This window comes from Rhyacophila brunnea, unplaced genomic scaffold (assembly GCF_057557595.1).
Source record: "Rhyacophila brunnea isolate RB1 unplaced genomic scaffold, BYU_Rbru_1.0 scaffold_17, whole genome shotgun sequence".
In the NCBI taxonomy this organism is placed as follows: Eukaryota; Metazoa; Arthropoda; class Insecta; order Trichoptera; family Rhyacophilidae; genus Rhyacophila; species Rhyacophila brunnea.
Genome location: NW_028232827.1, coordinates 3,250,099 through 3,271,634, shown reverse-complemented (window position 1 = coordinate 3,271,634; position 21,536 = coordinate 3,250,099). Strand labels below are relative to the sequence as shown.

The 21,536-nt window shown below is 35.1% G+C and overlaps 1 protein-coding gene across 11 annotated transcripts in view; it reads left to right on the top strand.

Moving 5' to 3' along the window:
• Window positions 1-18,610, top strand: part of Ypel (Yippee-like) — a 314,557-nt gene extending 295,947 nt beyond the window's left edge. For all 11 annotated transcript variants that reach the window (XM_085944848.1, XM_085944845.1, XM_085944846.1 and 8 more), the window contains 3 exons: window positions 10,147-10,190; window positions 16,456-16,564; window positions 17,458-18,610. In XM_085944848.1, the coding sequence (XP_085800974.1) occupies window positions 10,147-10,190; window positions 16,456-16,564; window positions 17,458-17,547 (243 nt within the window). In that variant the 3' untranslated portion in view covers window positions 17,548-18,610. The remainder of the gene's footprint in view (window positions 1-10,146; window positions 10,191-16,455; window positions 16,565-17,457) is intronic.
• Window positions 18,611-21,536: the final 2,926 nt, after the last annotated feature.

The window sequence follows — 21,536 nt, the reverse complement described above, 5'->3', positions numbered from 1 at the left end:
GTATTATTATAATAATGATATTCAATAAATACATATAATATGAATTAATTGTTTGATGTGTTAGAGAAAATGGCATTGTTATGATTAAACTAGTGTTTTGTTTGGTAAGCAATTATATCAAGCAATATCATTATGTTCTTCGTTGAACTTAACAATTTTGCGCCCTTGGCTTTGATTCAGTGTTACCATGTGCGAATATTATATTCGCGATGCGAGCTCCACCTACGGTTGAACCTTGAACTTGCTCTAGATTGCGTCCGCCGATTGTCTATGAATTTTTCTCGGTTTCGAACGCTCTGTGTTGCCCAACGCACGGGTCACGTGGTTTGTTTTAATTTTCATTAAAGACGCCCGTCATTAATCGGCCGGGGCTGCCACAAGGAGGAGAACTTTTATATTTTTATTCAATGTTGTAATCGGACGGAGGGCGTTATGCAATTAAAGATGAGGTCAGGCAGTCTTGCTAGACTAAGATATTCTATCTGTTGTCATTTCTTACGTATCGATAATGTTAAGAAACATTTTGGTGAAAATTACTTATAGTGACGGTGTAAGAATTTAGAATGCTTTGAAAATCATCTTAAAGATAACGATAATGCGCCAGTACGAGTATATTATAATGAAACCAATATTATATTTGTTTTCATTTGCAAAGTTGAAGATCTAATCAGATATGGAAGACAATTAAGAAAATTCTGGAATGCACACATGACAAGTATAGAAGAATGTAGAATCCCATACATCAGATAGCTGGGACTCGAACAACTGCATATTAAATCTGAATAACATACGAATTTGGCCTTTCGAATCTTTGCTCTACAACAGGGGTAGTCAACCTTTTTATACCTACAGCCCACTTTTGTATCTATGTTAGTAGTCAAATTTTTTAACCGCCCACCGGTTCCACAGTAATAGTGATTTATAAAGTAGGGAAGTAATTTTACTTTATTAAATTTATAAAGCAGAGTCACAGCAAGTTAAAGCATATACTTAATATTAATTACTTACCATTCGCTAAGTTTGGTTAGAATAAATCTATAGCGCCATTTAATTTCACGTACGTAACATGAGCTAAACTTATACGATGACGATACAAATATGTAGTATATTTTCTGTAATTTAAATTGTCACAGGGAATTTTATGACAACATGATAAAAATGTTTTTAAAACCCCTACCGCCCACCATGAAAGCTGGAACGCCCACAAGTGGGCGGTAGGGACCAGGTTGACTACCCCTGCTACGATATTATCAATTATAGACCTCCCTGTTTAGTTGCGATAAGTTCCTGTAAATAATGTAGATATTTCCTTACAAACTATACATTTTTTTATATGATTGGTTTAAGTTGAATCACATTGTCATTACATCAATACATGCGTTCTTCTTCGCGATCAATGTGAAAGTAGGATGTTTATTCCTTGTTCGAAACGAGAATAGGCTTTTGACAAATCCTGTAGTGTTAATTATTGTTAGCCGAACATTTATTATGACGTTTCCTATATTTTTTGATGCAGGTGTTGCAATTGTATATTTTTTTCCCAATCTTGGAAAATATATTAAAAAGTATCTTTGTAGTGAGGAAGAGTGTAATATGCTTCATAACTTTGCACAATGATATAATATATTTTTTACATATATTATCCATTCATTTATTTATGAAGTACTACATATATTAATACACATGAATATAATTTGATCTAATTTTATGCGAAGTAATAAAGCAAATAGGCGTATTAGTGAAGTAAAAAGTGCAAAAAATGCAAAGTTATAAAACGTATACTCTATCAGTAGGTATAATGCCTCATTTAGCACACGAAACCACACAATTTTTAAAACTACATAAATCTTTATTTCCTCATTGTTTTTTGTGCACACCCTACTCAAATTATCCTAAGAACTAAGTAAGTGCCCCTCAAGTTATCCAATGTTTATTTTGTGTGTTATTATGAAACTCCGTATTAAATTATTCACGTATTGATTGATTTCCCGGCGTCTTTGAGAGAACTCCCACTCTTAATCATAGAGTATAGACAAAGATTATATAGATAGACGATATCTTTACATACATAATTTAAAATAGTTTCTTACGATGAATCAATCACCCCGAGATACAAAATAATACAGCGTTGTTCTCAGCGCTACAAATGGAAAATTTTACGAACCGGAGCGCTCGATAATTTTCTTAAAATATTAAAATTTGTTCGTTTTTACGTAGTGTTTATTCGTATTGAACTTTCAGAAAGAAAATCGACTGCTTCATCTGCAAACAAGCAAACTGCGCTTTTGAAAATGCGATTTTAATGGAATTTTGTTATAATATAAAGCATGTTGTCTATGCTCACAAATTCTCAATCTCCTAAACCTATACATATAATAATTACAAGATAACAATAACTTTGTATATACCACGTTTTTAAATTTTATGTTGAATTATATAAACTTTGCAATTCTATGTTTTAATAAATACTTTTTTTGTACTTGATAGAAATACAAAATAAATATAGAATACTGAAATGTCATTTTGACATTTCATATTGATTTCCATAGTAACGCACGTACATACTAATAATTTATTTGCTATAACCCCCTTAGCAACCAATAATAGTGTTTTACTTTTACGAATTTTTTTCCGAAATAACTTTCCATACAAAACAGAATTAACCGAAAATGAATTCAATTCTGCTTAAAGATGGCTGAAAGTATTAAAAGAATGCATTGTCGTCATGTTTTGATATATTCTAAAAGTTTCAAATGTCTAGCTAGTAGGAAAGTTAGTTAAAAATCTTCTATCGTCCAATACAAATCTTGGACAAACAAGAATACGATCTAATAAAGACGTGGTAATAATAAAAAAAACGTGGTAAAAATAAACTGAGATGCCAAATTTCCAATATCGTAAATGGACCAACTCCGCTCTTTATATAAATGTTCTTTGTATATAAAAGGGAAGCTAAAATAGTTTATTAATTCATAGTGCAGATTATGTGTATTTGTATTTAAGTGTATTTTTGGAGTTGTTAAATTCCGCTCGATAGTTCAATTATTGTTTTTTCTCCTTCCTGAAAAATTTTCCCAAATGGAGTAAGCCGGTTTGCAGATAATTTATAATGCAATTTATGACACGTAACGGAAGGATTCACGAGAATTTTACGAAGCTGAGCTGCATTTAGGTCTGCTCCGGTCCAGTCCGAGTCCTGGTTGTTGTGATTCATAATGTGTTTACTATGTTAATTAATTTATTTATTTTGTAATTGATTAATTAATTTGCTGAATATTAAATGAGTGCATGCGACACACCAAAAATGCTTTTGCATAACGTGATAGGTGTTGTGTTAATAATTTATTATTTACAATATTTACATGAAATATTTATGAGAGATGACAATATGTAGATGATGGCTCCACATTGTTTCCAGTTTCGTAGGTTCATTAGGAATTATCCGTAAGGCTTTTCTTACTAGAGTCTATTTGAGAAGTTTCCCAGAAAACAAAAGATAATAATTATATCGTGTTCGAATTTAGAATCCAGCTCAGTTCGGAGATTTCCTATTAAGGTATTTTCGAAGTTATTTGCATTTAAGTAACCGATTTTGAAACTAACAGGCCCAGTTTGTATTATCAATATTGTGTTAGACTCCAATAAAGTTTGGTCAGTGTGTGCGTTACTTAATCTCAAATCGCGGCATTATCTTGTTTTATAACTACTGTCTGAGCACAGTGTTAAATTTTAGTTTGCGAGATAAATGATCAAACTGGAAACTGAGACATGGCAAAAGTTATTCGGTCAGATACTATATTCATTAATTAAAATCAAGTCTTTGTTGAATTATTAATGCGAACCCAAATCCGGTTCGAGCGAAGAATAAAAAAAATGTAGTTTTAGTCGGTCCATTGATTGCATCGATGTTTTGTTCACTTTTTTGACAATCTCTTAAATTTATCGTTGCTCTGACTATCGTAACAAAAGGTTAGATCGCTGATTCGAAAAAAAGCAAAATGATTGCGGGTCAACTTGTGGCACGCGAGCCGCATTTCACTTGCGATGCACTTTTTAAAGTTATAATAACAGATGTTTTAAGAAGGTGCACAGATCCGCATTATTGTTGCGTGCATGTATTAATTTATTATATTATGGTCGTTATCGCCGATAGTCTTTAGGTCGCGCATGCGTATCGTGTTGTCACTATTTATTATTTCCTGCCCATATGCATACTCGAGCACGCTATATAAACAATTATCAGAACATTATTAATTGATAGAAAGATCGTTAGATACTTACATCACCTGAACCGGTCCCCAGGCTAGGAACTTTGGTGCCCTCCCTACCTATCGCTAAGGATAAAGGCAGTGTGATGCTCTACAGTAGCGTTTTCCAAATGGTGTACGCGGTAAAATTAATGTGTATATTTAGTGTTTTTTGTATATTTAAATACTTACATCCATTTGAATTATGGAGTTGTCGAGTTTCAATACACAATTCAAAAAAATATCGTACAACCGTATAATTTTAAATAATAACATTATTGAAGGAAAATGGCGCCACAGGCGACTTTTTTTTTACTATTAAAGCAAATTTGTGATGTGTGTTTATCTCTATTGGTCGACTCGCCTCGCCGGGCTCCACCTGAACGCGGCCCTCCAGGCTAGAGCCCTGTCAGCCCCCCCCCCTGTGGGGGCTATGACTTACTTACATAATGTTAAAAATGCACAAAAAACACTCCACAGAATTATTTTTCTAAAGAATAATTCCCCTGAATAAACCACACAACAAAACTCAAAATACTTGCGTTTATTCTAATTGTGATTATCAGTGTTATCACACTACCTTAGGTTCAAAAATGTTGGACATCACTGGACTGTAGAGTAATGTCATATTTTTTAATGCCTAGATCGAACGTAATAAAATGTGATAATACTCGTCGATGTGTGCAATAAAGATATTACATTTTGTACGATGGAGATGTTGCCAAACGTTGATCTCTGACATTACATTTAATGTCGGCCAAGCGTTGGATTTGATTTATTCGCTCCGTTATTATTATTTTGTGTGTCTATGGCAACCATTGCCTACCTATCGGGAGATTAATGGACACATTGCATAAATATTTGAACTTTGGTTTTAATACATCCGCCTCTGACACCGATTTTGAGTGGCGCAGGAATCAATGGCACAATTCGATTAAGTATAGAAGATTCGTATAGAATTACCGTCCGCCATAGAGTATCAGGGCAGCATGATATGCGCGGAGTATTCGCTCCTGGGGCAAAGGAATCTGCAAAAAACAACGACACATTTTAAATATGGAACATTATAAACATGTATACTTAATAAATTTTCCTGACAGAACCATGAAACACAGGATTTTTTCTATAATTTTCCTAAAAAATAATTGATTATATTGGTAGGTGCTTTCAACATGAGATTTTAATTGAATTTTAACAGGTTTTAAATAGTCATTATTAAGTTTCACTTGGGCCGCACGTGAAGGTTACATACATTTTTTTCTTGATTGAGACACTTTCTATTATGCCTCAAATTGTCATCTTTTGTTTCACTATTGGTGCTACAACCGGCTGCCTTTGGGAAACGCCCTCGCTTTCCTCTATCGGTCGCAAGCTAACTCCACTACATTCGTCTTAGCAATGTTGTAATCTGTGTGTCTTCCACCCTTGGAGCATATTATTATGAGCATACGAATTAGTCGACATTCTCGAATACGTAGCATTTGATCAAACGTGGAAAGAACCCGACTTAGCCCTACTATGTTTGAGTAATCTTTTTAGCAACTTTTATAACCTATATAGTTACGCGTGAACTCGTATCGTATCACTTCATTAGTATTGTATCAGTTACGGAACGCTGCAGTGAGAGAAAGTGAAGATGTAGTTTTCTCTCACCGTCGCTTAGTAGGCTATTTGTACAGTGAAATATTATTTTGTCGATGGCAAGGGTTATAATTTTTATCACGAATGAGAAATTTAATGATTTCTGTGTAGTACTGTTTAATTCGTAAAGCCTCAACGTTCTCAGACAAATATAATACGTTTGTTCAAGTTGTAGAATGATGATAGGAAACTGTGGTAAATCACTGGCAGTTTTGATACTGGCTAGTGGATTTATAGTCTACTTGAAGTTCAACATGCCTGTAGGTCTATTCTGTACAAAAGGCGGCTATCGACGGTAGTTTATCATATCTATGTCATTGATTGAGGTGGTTAATTGTTACAATAAGTTAACCGTCGAAATTGTCAAAAAGTGCTGTCTTTTAACAGCCTTTCTCTTGGCTGTGTTAACTTTTAGTACGAGATAGACAGTTTTGACAGTTTAGACGGCTAACTTATTGTAACAATTATAATACCTCATAACATAAATATGATAAACTACCTTCGATAGCCGCCCCTATCTATAAAATAAACCCACTGATATATGAGTGTTCACAACCATAGTGAACCAAGTCCATTCTGGTTATTTTTGAGTAAGCTAGGTTCAAACATAATATTTGAGTATTTCTAATTATGCAAGGGCATGATTGCACTTCTGAAGTGTTAGTTTGAGTACATTTAAGTTATTATGTAAGGGAAATCATATCTTTACAGAATAAGAAATACTCAAATATTATGTTTGAACCTAGCTTACTCAAAAATAACCAGAATGGCCCTGGTTCACTATGCTTGTGAACCACTCATATTATTGTACTACAAACACGTTTACAAATAAGGAAAATAAGCCCAACTGCATTTAAATGATTTTGCTATCATTTTGAATCATATTAGTTTTTCTTTCTTGACAGGTCTTTCGTTTAGTATTTTTCAATACAGGTGAAACAGTTTTCCGGGTTTAAACGCGCTTGTAATAATATATTATATGTTATTAGTACGTGAAATTAATAGCATAACGCTATTGATAATCGTGTATAATTAATTATTATGTATTTTTTCTTATCTGTGAAACGTGTTTCCTGTGGTATGTGTCATCATCGTGTTCTACTGGTTTGATGCGTTTTGGATATTATAATATAATATTATTACATTTATCTTCAGTATATCTTGTAAAATTCATAGATGTCATTTTAGTTGGGGGCTTTGGTTTTTTTTTTAAATGTAATACACCAGTTCTGATGAATATCCGTGTAAAATTCTTTCACCCAAGAACGTCTAATCATTTTCAAAACCAATCCACAGACCTCATGACGTATGTGCATATGTACATACAAAAAATTCATTAATATACTTATTGTTGACATTTTGTATTTATAGAGTTTGTTCTTTTTACCACGTTTTTCTTAGCTCGTATTCTTGTTTGTCCGGTGGTTGTTTATCCAGTACAAACCTTGCAATCGATTTTTAACTAACTTCCCGACTAGCTAGACATTTGAAACTTTTAGAATATATCAGAACACGATGCCAATGCATTCTTTTAATACTTTTAGCCATCTTTAAGTAGAATTGAATTCATTTTCAGTTAGTTCTGTTTTGTATAAAAAGTTATTTCGGAAGAAATCCGTAATCCAATCCATTATTATTGGTTGCTAAGGCGGTGGTCCTAGCTACAAAATTATTAATAATATACGTGCGTTACTATGGAAATCAAAATGACATTTCAGTATTCTATATTTGTTTGTTGCAAAATAGCAAAAACAAATGATTTGTTGACAATTGCCTTATTTGTCCTAAATTATTAATACATAGAATTGTCAAGTTTATAATATGATTCAACGGAAAATTTAAAAACGTGGTATATAAAAAGTTCTTTTTATCTTGTAATTATTTAGTTTTTTTTTTAATTTCGAATTATTCTTCAAATTAGAGGGTGTATAAATAAATATCTCTTGAAAAATAAATTGTTTTGAATTTGTGAGGTGTACAAGATAGATAGATAGACTGACGTTATTGTGGTTGCCCGTGTGATACGCGTTCAAGGTTCCGAACCGCCCCCTAGATTTTATAAAAAATAACATTATAGTGAAAATACGTTAAAGTGACTTGCATAAACATAGTTATTGATGTCACCTGCATCTATTAAAATAATAAAAAAGCTACACGAGCACACACAGTTTGCAGTAGGTTGTATACTCGTAAAATTTAATTAAACTTCATGAAACACGAAACATTATTTTGTTATATTACCCTTGGGACGAAAATGATTAATTTGGATATACCTACATAGTTTGAAAAAATTTCATGCACATACCTCACTGGAAAAAAAGGTTTTGTGGAAAAAATACGACACCCGACGGGACTTGAACCTCTATCTGCTGAATTCGCGCCAGTATGCTTTTCCAATTAAGCTACAGGCATCTTACTAAATTACGACGATTTAAACTAGTAGTTGTTACAAGAAATGCTGCATTTGGCGTAATTTTTATAGCTAAGTCTGCAAAATCCGTAGGCTTTAAAGGAAATATGTATATGTCGTTATGATGCTCTGTCTTTTCATGCTCACATACAATATAATATTTAAAAAGGTATTATTACGAACGTCGTCATTTTACAATTTGCAATTGACACAATATAATACTGTAATACAAACGAAAACATAATACGCCGTATAGTATAATTGTCCAATCTCGTCAGACAATTAATATAAGTACATATATTTTTTTTAAATTAAAATGCGGACCGCCCTTATGTAAAATCTCTTTGTGTGTCGTATCAACTTCTCGGCAAGACACTGACGTTGTTGGTTGTTTATTGATATTATTTTTATGTTTAAGCCTGCATAGAAATAAAATAAAATAGATACATATTGCCCGAGGAGTATTGCCGCGTAACCTTGGCTCTCCTTCTATGGCACGGCTGGCCTTCCATCATGCGCGGAAGTATTTCTAATTATTTATTTATTTGTTAGATAACATTTTAGCATTGCGGCCAGATCGCGACAACGGCGACACGCCGGCCATATCAATTTGATACTAAATAATATTATTGTGTAATAAATAATAAACAATAATGATATATCTTGAAAAAATACATACATACTGCCTGTTGGACGGTGGGTATCGGAGGAGGCTTCGATTTCCGAAGCATGATACCTGCCCTGCAGACGAGGGAACGCAAAATAATGGAAAGTGGGTTGCCTTCCGGGTGAGGCTGTAACAAGGCTTATTTCTACAGTGTGGAGAAATATGTGGTAAACGTAAACATAATATATATTTTTCAATAGTTACGTCCGTTTGTCACAGTGCGCATTCAATATCGGTAATAATTGAAGATTTTCGGCGTGGTTTGTATTTCTTGCGTCACAAAGTAATAAACCGAACCCTGCTTCCAAACCTTTAATGCATAGGTACTACTATGATACAGACGTGTCATAGGATGTAGGCATGAAAGTATTTTTATTGTCTGTTTTATGTCATAAAGTAATAAATCGAACCCGGCTTCGAAACCTTAATCTATGGCGACTGTTTTTTAGATTTATATAATATTTTAACCTGTTCTGTGATATAAACCAACATGTGTTGTTTGCCCCATAGATGTAGTCAATAAACAGATGTAGCGTGGTAGGTATATATGGAAATACTACCAAGTATATGGTTTCCCAGGGAATTTAAGTCATTTCAAAGTTTCAAAATTCCCACCTGCTACTCTTCTGCAACATCTTCTTGGCTATGCTTCTAGGCGCTGTTGTCTACTAAATCGGAGGAGCTTGTTAGTTTATAATGGAAGTGCGGTTAAAAATGGGCCGAGCATGTTAGTTCACAGTTTTAACACGTAGCTAAGAAGATGTTGCTGATAAGTGATAAGACTGATAAGTGATAAGTAATATGTGTCATTGTCATTTTATGCTCCGGAGCTAAGTTGCCCGTCAACAAATAAATAATGTACAAAAACTGATCAAATGTAAAATGTTTTTTTAATGGAAACCATAGTTGACAAATAACCATATATAAACTTGTTTAGTGGATTTTATATAGTCATCCATCGGAAGTACAGAGACATATGTTCATCAAAGTGCCCATAGATAAGAGAAGCACGTCCAAACTACATTTAATTCGTTAGTAATATTTTTAGTTGTCTAGCGGTAATAGTTTTGTCAGGGGCTCGCGGGCTACCAAGCGCCCATGAGTTAATAGTTGGGAATAATGTGTAAGTATATGATATTTATTACGTTTGTATTAATGTGTTGTTTTTCTTTTATTTTCAGTCCTTCCAAGGCAGCCATGGTAGGGCGTATCTCTTTAATTCTGTGTAAGTATTTATTCCCCTGTGTTTAATTATCTTTTATATTTACAATATAATATGTAAATAATTAAATTATTTAATTATAAGTAGGTAGGAGGTGCATGATGTTTTATACGGGTTGGGCGTTGCATATAAGTAATATTTTACAATGTTCCCTTTTCGGTTGCTGTATTTTTGTGTTGTGCAATAAAAATATAATAAATACAATAAAATAAAATACGTGATAACTTTCATCAAATGGTTAAAATAGTAAGTATATCAGGGGATCCACTACCTAGCGGGTAGCTTTAATGGAGCTTAACTGAGGAAAAGCTTATGAACTTCCAGTATACATTATGTACTGGTTGGGCTTAGCACACCTTTTGCGTGAAGTAATTCTTAATCATTCTCTTGACCAACCCGTGGTCCGTGCTCTTGATCCGGACGCATATAAAAATATGTGAATTTGACCCGGCTGCGGGATTCGTATCTGCGACCCACTGATTAGAGAACTGGAGCGTGTCAAAGTCATCATTCAGCTGTTTAAACCTCCGATGCGGCAATTTTCTCAACAAACAAAAAAATCTGTTCGTTGAAATTAGGCTGCGTAGTTTATTGAGACCCTCAATATTAAATATATACTATCAAACTGTAAACAAAAGTAATTACAGAAACCTCCGATGTAACATGTCTCATTTATTATTGTAATGCGCTCGATGTCGGATGTACGTATTTGTTACATCGGATGTATTACAATCACTCGATGATGACGAGCTCCTCACTTTCTGGTAATTAGATAACTCAAGTTAAAGTCTGCCTTAATTTTCTACGTCCACGGTGGCCGAGCGGCTTAAGGTGAAGCCTTTACTGAGCCTTTTTTAAAGAGGCACCTAGCGGAAAAATACGAAGCTTGCATTTTTTTGATAATTTACAATTTCAACTGTATTAATTAATAAATATGTATCTGAAAACATTAAAAAGAATAATATTTTTTATTTTAAGTCAAAGATAAACTTACAATTGTAAAAAATGTGAATTTGTTGAATCGGACCGCATCTTATTATTACATATATTTTATGGTCATATTTATTATTAAAATTTAGTTTATTAAATTTTCTAAGCATCACCTAAGAGATTTTTGACTAATTCATAGTTTTAATATTTTTTATATCTATTTTAAAAATCATCGATTTTTATAAAAAATATAAATGTGTGTAAGTAACTTGAAATCCTTTTTATTTATATCAATTATTTTTATTAATGTATGGTCCCAATATTGAAGCTTGATTTGATATAAATAAAAAGGATTTCAAGTTATACACATTTATATTTTTTATAAAAATCGATGTTTTTTAAAATAGATATAAAAAAGATTAAAACGATGAATTAGTCAAAAATCTCTTAGGCGATGCTTAGAAAACTTAATAAACTAAATTTTAATAATTTTTTGTTTTAGTAATAGTTGGTTTAGAATGTCGTGGGTGCCCAGGTTCGAATCCTGGGTCTGGCAAATACAACTATTATTTTTAAATTTGTGTTTGGAGTCTCAGAGTATGGCCCTAATAGGTTGACCAAGTGGCTAACATGCATTTCTCGTAAAAACAAAAATCTGCTAATACATCCTCCACCCTGTGGAGGCCCATATTATGAACCTCTCATGATCATGGTGAAGTCATGTTTCTGTTTATGTAGCAGTTTGTTGTGTCCACTATTCAAATTTTGTCACGTCGAAGGTTTAAACAGCTTAATAATTTAAATTTATTAAAATTATCAAAATTTAATATCCTAAAAAGCAGAAAATAATGTGGGCCAATGTTAAAACTATTGGTACAAAATTACTCGAAATTACTGTACAAATTAAAAATGAAGTTTGTAAAAATTCCTTACATCAACAAGAAGTCACGTTATTTGAAACTGGTGATAAATGGCACATCTTGAGTCTTTAATTATTTTGTTTTTCTTCCATAGGCCCTAAGTGTAATCATGTGTCATCAAAGAAAATATTACAAATGAACCAATATCAAATTATCAAAGGTCAGAAAGTCAAATGATGACCAATAATGGTTACCAAATCACTGCCCTACTGTACAATCAATGTATGTTGTACGTTAGTTTTTTTTAGCGATGTTTAGAAAGTTACTTACAAAAAGCCAGAAGCCTTCGAAACTATTTAATAAAAAATACAAAGTAGTACAGCATAAAAAATATGAACAGAAACATATTATTGTTTTATTTATAACCTTGTCACTGGGGTAACTTAGTATTAGGGCCTAGCTGAGCAAGGGGCCTTACTGTTCCATCACGGGGCCAATTCATGTCCACTATCAATTATCATGTCTTTTTCCGGAAGTCAAGTCGCTACAGTCGAGTTTAAAATATTATCAGTGTTGTGTTGCCATTATTATGTAAGAAGAAAACCCTAGTAAAATTTGTCTTGAATTAATAATATATTTATAATGGGCCTTTCATGTCCCTATTATTAATCAAATTCAAGTAACCACAAGATAATAATAATATGGTTTATAATAAATAGTACACAGAATAATATTTTAATAACTATAAAATCTTATTACTTATAAATACATTTCGATTTTTTCTCTTACTAGGTTTGAAAGAAATGTCTCATTAAAACAACATTATTCATATGAATGGAATGTATTTTATAAAACCAGTGGTGTCAGAAAATTAATATTCATTAAATATTATTATTAATTGATGATTAATATTCAAAATATCATAAGGAAAACAATTTTGAATAAAACTAAAATAATCAAATCAGAGCTTCTCAACCACCGGGTCTATTCTTTCTATACACAAGGCTGCTATTACAATAATTTAGTTATAATTGTTACAATAAGTGTTATTGTAACAGCACCTCTCTTCCCTGTCATAAATTTTAGACCGAGATAGACAGTTTTGACAGTTCAGATTGCTAACTTATTGTAATTGTGGCAATAACGGGGTCGTACATCAGTTGAGGCACGGTCTAAAAAGATCGTTGCTAGGCGATGCGCGGATTGCGGGTCGCGGGTGCAAATGACGCCTGTCAAACGAAATATTATTTGTCATATAAATCCAACATACGTCCATTTTATGTTCTGTTTATTGTTCTATTAGTAACATGAAATGGGTGGCAATGATCCGTGGGCCCCCCCCTTCCGCGTGATGAAGCTGGGCTCACGGCCCGGAAAAGTCATGTCGGCGGTACGGCGCCCCGACGGATCGTTCACCAATAGCTCTGAAGAGTCCGCCACAGTCCTGTTGGATGCTCTTATCCCGCAGGACAACGAGTCGCTTGACATTGACAACGACCGATTTCAGCAGCTTCGCGTCTATGCGCTGCTCCCCTTAAACACTCCGCGATCCGCAGCCACTACCATGTCCGAACTAGGGATCCTGTTTGCCAGCCTCCCGGCTGGCAAAGCCCCGGGGCTTGACTGCATAGATAACGCGCTAGCGAGAAGGGCGTGGTCTCTTGCCTCACACGAAATCACGCAACTCTACAAAGAATGCATGAGTAGTGGCATATTCCCCGACTGCTGGAAGAAGGGTCACCTCACGGTGATCCCCAAAGCTGGCAGTCGCCCTCCTTGTGACCCGAAAGCGTATAGACCGATTACGCTCCTTCCCGTCTTCGGGAAGATATTGGAAAGATTGATAAACAGCAGGATTGAGTCCCACCTGTCGGAAAACTGTCCAATCTCGCAAAGACAATTTGGGTTTAGACCCGGAAAGTCCACCGAGGATGCGATTCGCTTTGTGATCGACTCTGTGGAGAGCTCTGGCAAGGACCTCGTTGCCGGGATTTTTCTCGACATCGCGGGCGCGTTTGATACTGCGTGGTGGCCCTTGGTTCTGGCAAAGCTTCGGCTGAAACAGATCCCCGGGGACCTCTTTGCCTTGGTTCAAAGCTACTTCAGCAATAGGGAGATAACCTACGACTCCGGCCTCAACCTGATTCACAGGAGGACCACCATGGGGTGTCCCCAGGGCTCCGTCCTGGGTCCCCTTTTGTGGAACATACTGTTTGACGACGTTCTGTCCCTGCCACTGCCTCCGGGCTGCACGCTCGTTGCGTACGCCGACGACTTGCTCCTGCTTGTTGGGGCGACGAGCCGACCGGCACTTGAGCGTGCAGCCACGGACGCCTTGGGCAGAATCCTTAATTGGGGGTTGCTGAACAAGCTGACCTTTGCCCCGAGCAAGACGGAAGCTGTCCTCCTCAGGGGTAGTTCTCGGGTCAACATAACTCGACGGCCACCCACGGTTCGTTTTGGCCAGACCTCAGTGCGTTTCTCCGAAAGGGTTACGTATCTGGGAGTAATTCTTGATGACAAGCTGTCTTTCGTTCACCACGCCAAGACGGCCGTCTCTAAGGCCAATTCGGCCTATCAGAGAATGGCCCGAATGGCAGGCAGCAATTGGGGACTTAAGCCTAGAGCCCTTAAGGTTGCATACGGCGCAATTTTCATGGGAATTGCCGGTTACGCCTCCAGCATTTGGCATTCCCGAGTAAACTCCTTAACTCTCGTGAGACGCGCACTACTAAGCGGGCAGCGACTTGCGCTGATCTCGCTTACCAAAGCCTACCGCACAACTTCTACTGACGCGCTTGCCGTACTCGCGGGGGTGCTACCCCTCGATCTGCACGTCCAAGTCAGAGGATCGATCACCCTCCTCTTGAGGGGGATCAGCACAACACTCGCCGGTGTCCATCTGACACCACCGCAGAGATCTGAGGACGTTCCTTACAGGAAGACTGTAAGTGACATTGTGTACAAGACCGCATTTGCGGCATGGCAGGCGAGGTGGACCGCCTCTTTCCTTCTCCTTCCTCCTTTCCTCCGCCTTTTTCCAGACGTATTCTGCAGGCACCAAACTAGAAGACTCCAACCTTCGCACTGGATTAGCCAGTTCCTCACCGGCCATGGCAACTTCGCCGCCAGACTCCACGAGTTTGGCTTGATAGTAGATGGGCCGGGTTGTACCTGCGGGCATGACCACCAAGATGTTGAACACATCCTCTGGGATTGCCCGCTTATGGAATTCGAACGAGCGGAGCTGTTTGCCAGGGTCCGTCCTCACACGGGCCCAATTGGTCATGGAGATCTGGTAGCAACCGAGGCCAACTTTGCGGCATTTGAGAAATTTGCAGTGTCGTATGGGGAGCGGGATAGTCCCGACTCTTCTGTAGACTCATCCATTTCAATTCGTGACACTCAGTATGCGGGTACACAAAGCGCTTAACGTCAGCGGACAGCAGAGCCAGTCCAAAAAACAAAAAATTTTCTTTCTTAACTTTCTTCTTTAAGCACTACGGTGCATGGTTGCAGCATCAGTCCCATGCGGCTCCGTCTCGGGACGGAATGAGCACTTAAAATCACTTCTTTCAGACACGTTTAAAGCGTCATAGAAAGCGGCCGTGCATATCCACGGTTGTGCATATATGACGGGTGGTGGTGGGCACTTTAACGTGTTCTATTAGTAACAATAATAATATATTCATTGACATGTTTTCTTTTTAAAGTAAATGGGTAACGTTTTTAGTCATCTTTACACGATTTAAGAATTAATTGGCCCGTCGCCATCACGAAGCAAATTGACGTGTTTCTGGCTCGACGTTCTCTCACTGAATGCGAGCGAGTCCAAAATTTCGTCGCGCCTACAGTTGAAAATTATTTGCCGTTTCACTGATGCGTCACCTTAATAATTCAATACGCTCCTACCATATTTTGCTGCCGTAGCGGGACCGAAAGCAGGCTTGTGTATAGAATAGACCCGCTGGTGTTACTGTCTTCAACAAATTTGTTGGTATAAATAGCTGAAAGAGTGTATGTTTCGTAGCAGTTGAGAATGTACTATTGAACCGCACGAAACCAATCTGAAATTATCTGAAATAATTATTCTGAAATAAATTATCTGAAATAAGTACTTCTTGGTGTATTTTATTTTAATTGATACAATACATCATTAAAACGATTATTAATTGAACTGGTGTTTAGGTGGTAGATCTTGTATGTTATGATGAACTCATAGCATTTAGTTTAATTTTATATGCTTGATTGCAATGGTGTGAGAATTGAAATACCTATTGAATAAAAAAAAAAATTGTTGAATTTAATAATAATTGCATATTATGCATCTAAAGAAATTTCAAATTTTACATTTATCTTTCTCATATGATGAAGATGCTTGTTCAATGACATAGTCAAATACATAATATTATAATCTATTATTTGCAACGTTATATTTCGAAATTTATTATTTACAATATTTTTTTATGTGTTTCCAGAGTGAATGTTGGGTGCGGACCGGCAGAGGAGCGAGTTTTGTTGACTGGACTTCACGCCGTGGCGGATATATACTGCGAGAGCTGTAAGACTATGCTGGGCTGGAAATATGTAAACATTCATTCTATTTTATTCTAATTAAATATATATCATATATATTTAAACTCGATTATGTAGTTTTCTTTAAAATATTTTTTTTCCATGATGAGCCATTAGATGTTAACTGCTGTGTCTTAATTGTGGTACGATTCTTAATCGTGTGATTCACACATGAGACGCTCTTCCATAGGGGTTGAAAGGGACGATCCTTGCGGGTCTATTCTATACACATGGCGTTAATCGACCGATAAAGTGATAGTATTTATTACATATTTGTATTGAGGTACCTGTTATAATTGTTACAATAAGCTAGCCGTCTAAACAGTCAAAACTGTCTATCTCGTTCTAAATTTTATCACAGCCAAGAGTCTGTTAAAATATAGCACTTATTGGAACAATTACAACCAACTTCTTGTAATTGTTACAATAAGTGCTAATACTTTGACACAAACCTACCCTAAGTTTGATAATATTTATCACTTTATCACTTTAGCAGTCAATAGGTATAGAATAGACCCAATGAATACTTTTAATGGAAGAAAACATAATTTATGGTATTTGAACAGCGTTTTCTCTGAATTATATATACTGCATATTTTTATTATTTTAAATATTATTATATCTTTCAAGTTATGTCAGATTCTCTAAAGTCTAAATAAAACTTCTTATCCATATGAATGTTTCAAGCGTCAGAAACATGTATCTATACAAGTTTTACAAGTTTAGTATTATACATGTTATACAAAATGCACAGAACTGTTATTATTCAGAGATAATAGAGAGAAAATAGAAGTAATGAGACGGGTGAAAAATTAAATCAACCTGTGTTTTGTAGAAATATTTTTTTAAATTATTTGAAAAATTGCGAAGATCTTATTTTTAATTATTAATATTATATTTTTCAGGAGCATGCATTTGAATCCAGCCAAAAATATAAAGAGGGGAAGTTCATTATCGAGCTGGCGCACATGGTCAAGGAGAATGGCTGGGACTGAGAACCGGCCGACTGCCGGCCCGCCGCGCAGACGCCTCAGAATCCGCCCGACGCCTGCCATTCTGCATAGCAGAGTCGCAGCGCAGTCCGAGGCGAGAACTGACCGGCTCGGAAGATTGTATAATCATGACGTCCGGATGGATCGTAGCGGCGTGTACGCGGGGGAAACCGTCTTCAACGAATGGAAGCGGAGACCCCGACGCGGAGGAGGTCGCTCCGCCTGGTCGCTTCGCTACAGCTGACCGAAGCGGCAGCACATCCTCCAACCATATCGACGTGGCGCCGATTCAACTCCGACTCTATCAAATACAATACGCTTCTGCCCCGAAAATACTCAGTCCTACAACTGTTCAATGAACGGCAGTGCAATATTATTATCAAAAGACTGTATGACTGTTCACCATCGATAGGACAAAGTGTTTCGTTTTATTTTGTTGTCGTTTAAAATCTAAATTTTCCATTCCCCCTTGCCTTGTGAAAAAAACTCTTTAAAAAAAACAGTAAACCGCCCGGTTGAACCGGTGCTCTTGTGCGTGCGTAATATAATAAACTGTTGTTATAAAAATGTTTTATCAAAGTGCAATTAAATAATAAGATTGACTGTATTCCTCCAACGGTGGATCAATGATGACTCTCGTTACGCGCGTTGACGATTTATACATTTTAAATTAAAAAAAACTTTTATTGTGATATATTGTGATTTCTCGATGTTTGCTTAGAACTGTCGAGCGTGATGGTAAAAATGTGATTTAAGAATGATTATATGTATTGTTTCAAGGGACTCAATATTCCTCTTACCGTTTAATTAAAATGAAAACAAAATACAAAGTAAAATTATGTTTTATAAATATTATGCTACAAAAAAAAATAAACGGTCATTGTTTGAAATAATTTAATTTAATATTTTTTTTTTTACAATATCAATCAATTATCGACATTAACTATTATAGTTTGAATAGTAATTGTTTCAACATATTTTTTTATGAGTTACCTAAGAATTGTATTGACCGCTTTTGAAATGTACAAAACTGCGTAGGGTTTGAAAATTATAAAATATAAACTATAAAAAAAAAAGTCTGAAAAAACATTGGCATTAGGGACTTACCGTTATTTTACTGGCTTTTTGTGCGTCTGATCGTTTGGAATCTCTAGTTTAGTGTTATATAATATATATATTTTAACTTCCCGAAATGTGAACAAAAGTCACAAATATAATAACGATAATGTCTTGTCTATGGATTAGTACTGTTTATGACACACGGACAAATGTCTCGTCTCTGTAACCTCATGATTCAATTCAATATTTGACATGAATTTAGTGTTATGAATAAATAAATATATTGAAATAAAAATATTTTTTTTCTGATACTCACTTTAAAGATCTTATAAACTTTACTTTTGAATTTAGTGTCAGTGCAAAACAATCAATACAATATTATTAAAAGTAATGTAAATGCAAATAGATGAGCTTATATTTTTGAATTCTTGCAAAAAAAAAAAATGTGGCACTGAAATGTACGTAACTATTTTTTTAATAAATGGCTCAAAGACACCCCATTTTCACATTCAAATTATGTTATATTCCGCTCAGTGTATTTTGTCAAACAATAATTTGTATTGAAATTTTTATTTTAAGCGGAAATCACATTTTTAATTCTCATGCCATGTTTGTTTCGAATAAATAATTAATTAGGATGTGTTTTAATCAATACAATAAAGTGAGCCAATCAAAGCAGATAATGATTATAATATTATAAAATAGACAAGAAATACATATTCATATATATATATCTAATAACATATTATAAAAAATTCATATACAAAATTTTGTTTATCGACTAGGTACTTGAATTTCAAAAGAATCATATTATCTAAGGACAATTTCTTTTTCCTCTTCATATGTTATAAATTGTATATTAATTTCAATCAATCTGATCCAGGTGTATGAATTATATACATTTTTTAAATTTGTTTGGTTTCATTTTGGTATAGATTGCCTCAGATATCAAACTAATATAAAGGTGTTTGTGCTTCTAGTTGATCTAAGAAAATAAAGGATAATAAGATAGATGCAGTATAATTATGTCAATTACCATATGCATTAAAAAATGTCCTTAATTAAATTCAAGACATTAATCAATCAATCAATCAACCGAGTGAAGTAATAATTTGTAATTTTTGTACAGTTCTCCATTTTTTGGTCACGTTTTTATATTTGAAAAGCACACAACATGGCCACCACCAGCATTGTAATATGCATAGATAGTGCGAGGCCATGTAATCTGTTATAAAAATAAATTCCTGATAATCTGTTTTAAAATATTTTTAAAGTTCAAGTGCTTACCATATGCGTATGGTTCTACCATTCCCAGCTCACTGCGGGAGACTACTGCGGAGTAAGAAAGATACAGAAGAGATTAGAAGATGGAAAAATGAAACAACAATAAATGCTAAAACTGAATTAATGTCATTTTCTAGTTCAATGATTTCTGCACAATATAGTGTTTAAAAAAATTTGAAACGGAGAAATATGCTTCACAATTTTTCATCATGGACACCCGCAATTTATTTCTTCCGATTGTGTGTAGAATATAACATATTATATCAATTGTTATCTTTTACGCATGTTTATTCTACGGCAAGAATCAGTCATACGCACTGGCGGCTCCCTCTATAGGTCATTCGGTCATTGACCTGCCAAAATAAATACCTAAAAGTGCGGCCACACCGGCAACAAGTCGCGCGACAACTCGTTAAATTTTACGATAATTATCATAATTGCTTAAGAAATTTTACGATAATTATCATGCTTATCGTAAAATTTAACGAGTTGTCGCGCGACTTGTTTTCGGTGTGGACCCGGCATTACAATCGACATAATAATATTAATAATATGTGCAATGTCATATATAATAATATTAATAATAATCGGTGGATTTGAAATTATAGGGCGCGCGATATTGTGTCAACCCAGTCTATTGGGCTTTTTTTGTTTGGGCGATAATTCCCCGAACAAAAATATTGTGTTCGCCGGCAGTCTGAAAATTGACCCAAATTGAATATTTTTATAAAATTTTCTCTCTCGTTTCTCATACATAAGACAGAGATCGATATAACACAAAATACGAGATCGAAGCTTGTAACGGTGCGTGAATTACTGTAATATCGGCAATGCCCGAGTGTGAGACAAAAGATTTTTTCACCTAATTAAATGAAACAGAATGATAACACTGACTAGATAATTGGTCTCAAGACGCAACTGTGTATGCGGTTCGGATTCGTTGACAGGTTTTGACGAATGCCTTTGGTTATTTTAATAATATATAAGGAGTTTTTGGTGATTTATAACATTTTTGTGAAGCAGTTAGTACGCACGCAGTAGCAATTGAAGTCTGTGATACAATTATAATGGAAATGGAAGCACGATTTGCATCCAACGATCATCTCATTATATCCGATTTGTTCAATAAAGAAAATTACACTGATTTTAAAAATAATTTTCCCACACGTCAAGTAAATTTGGTAAAACTGTTAGAAGAAATAAACATAATCAAGTTAAAAAATGAATTATTGGTGTTTTATCAACGAGATGATTTGCATGGCGCTATTAGTGCAGTTTCTCTTCTACATTTTTTACTCAGCAATAATTTCAACGAAACATTTTCCGAGTCGATCAAAGTTCTCCAATTTATTTGCGTCATACCAATGACAACAGTTGAAAGTGAAAGATGTTTTTCCACTCTCAAAAGAATAAAAACCTTTCTACGCAATAGGGCCAGGATAGACTGACCGCTCTTGCAATGCTCAGTATTGAAAAAAAATATGTGGGAAAAATAGACAATTTTTATAATCGTGTGATTGATGATTTTTCAAAAAGCAAAGAAAGAAAAGTGGACCTGATTTACAAAAAATTATAACGCGTTGTGTGCAATTTCGGTTAACGATGGGTTGGCGTTATGAAAAACGGACATTTTTTGAAGGGTTAGTAGG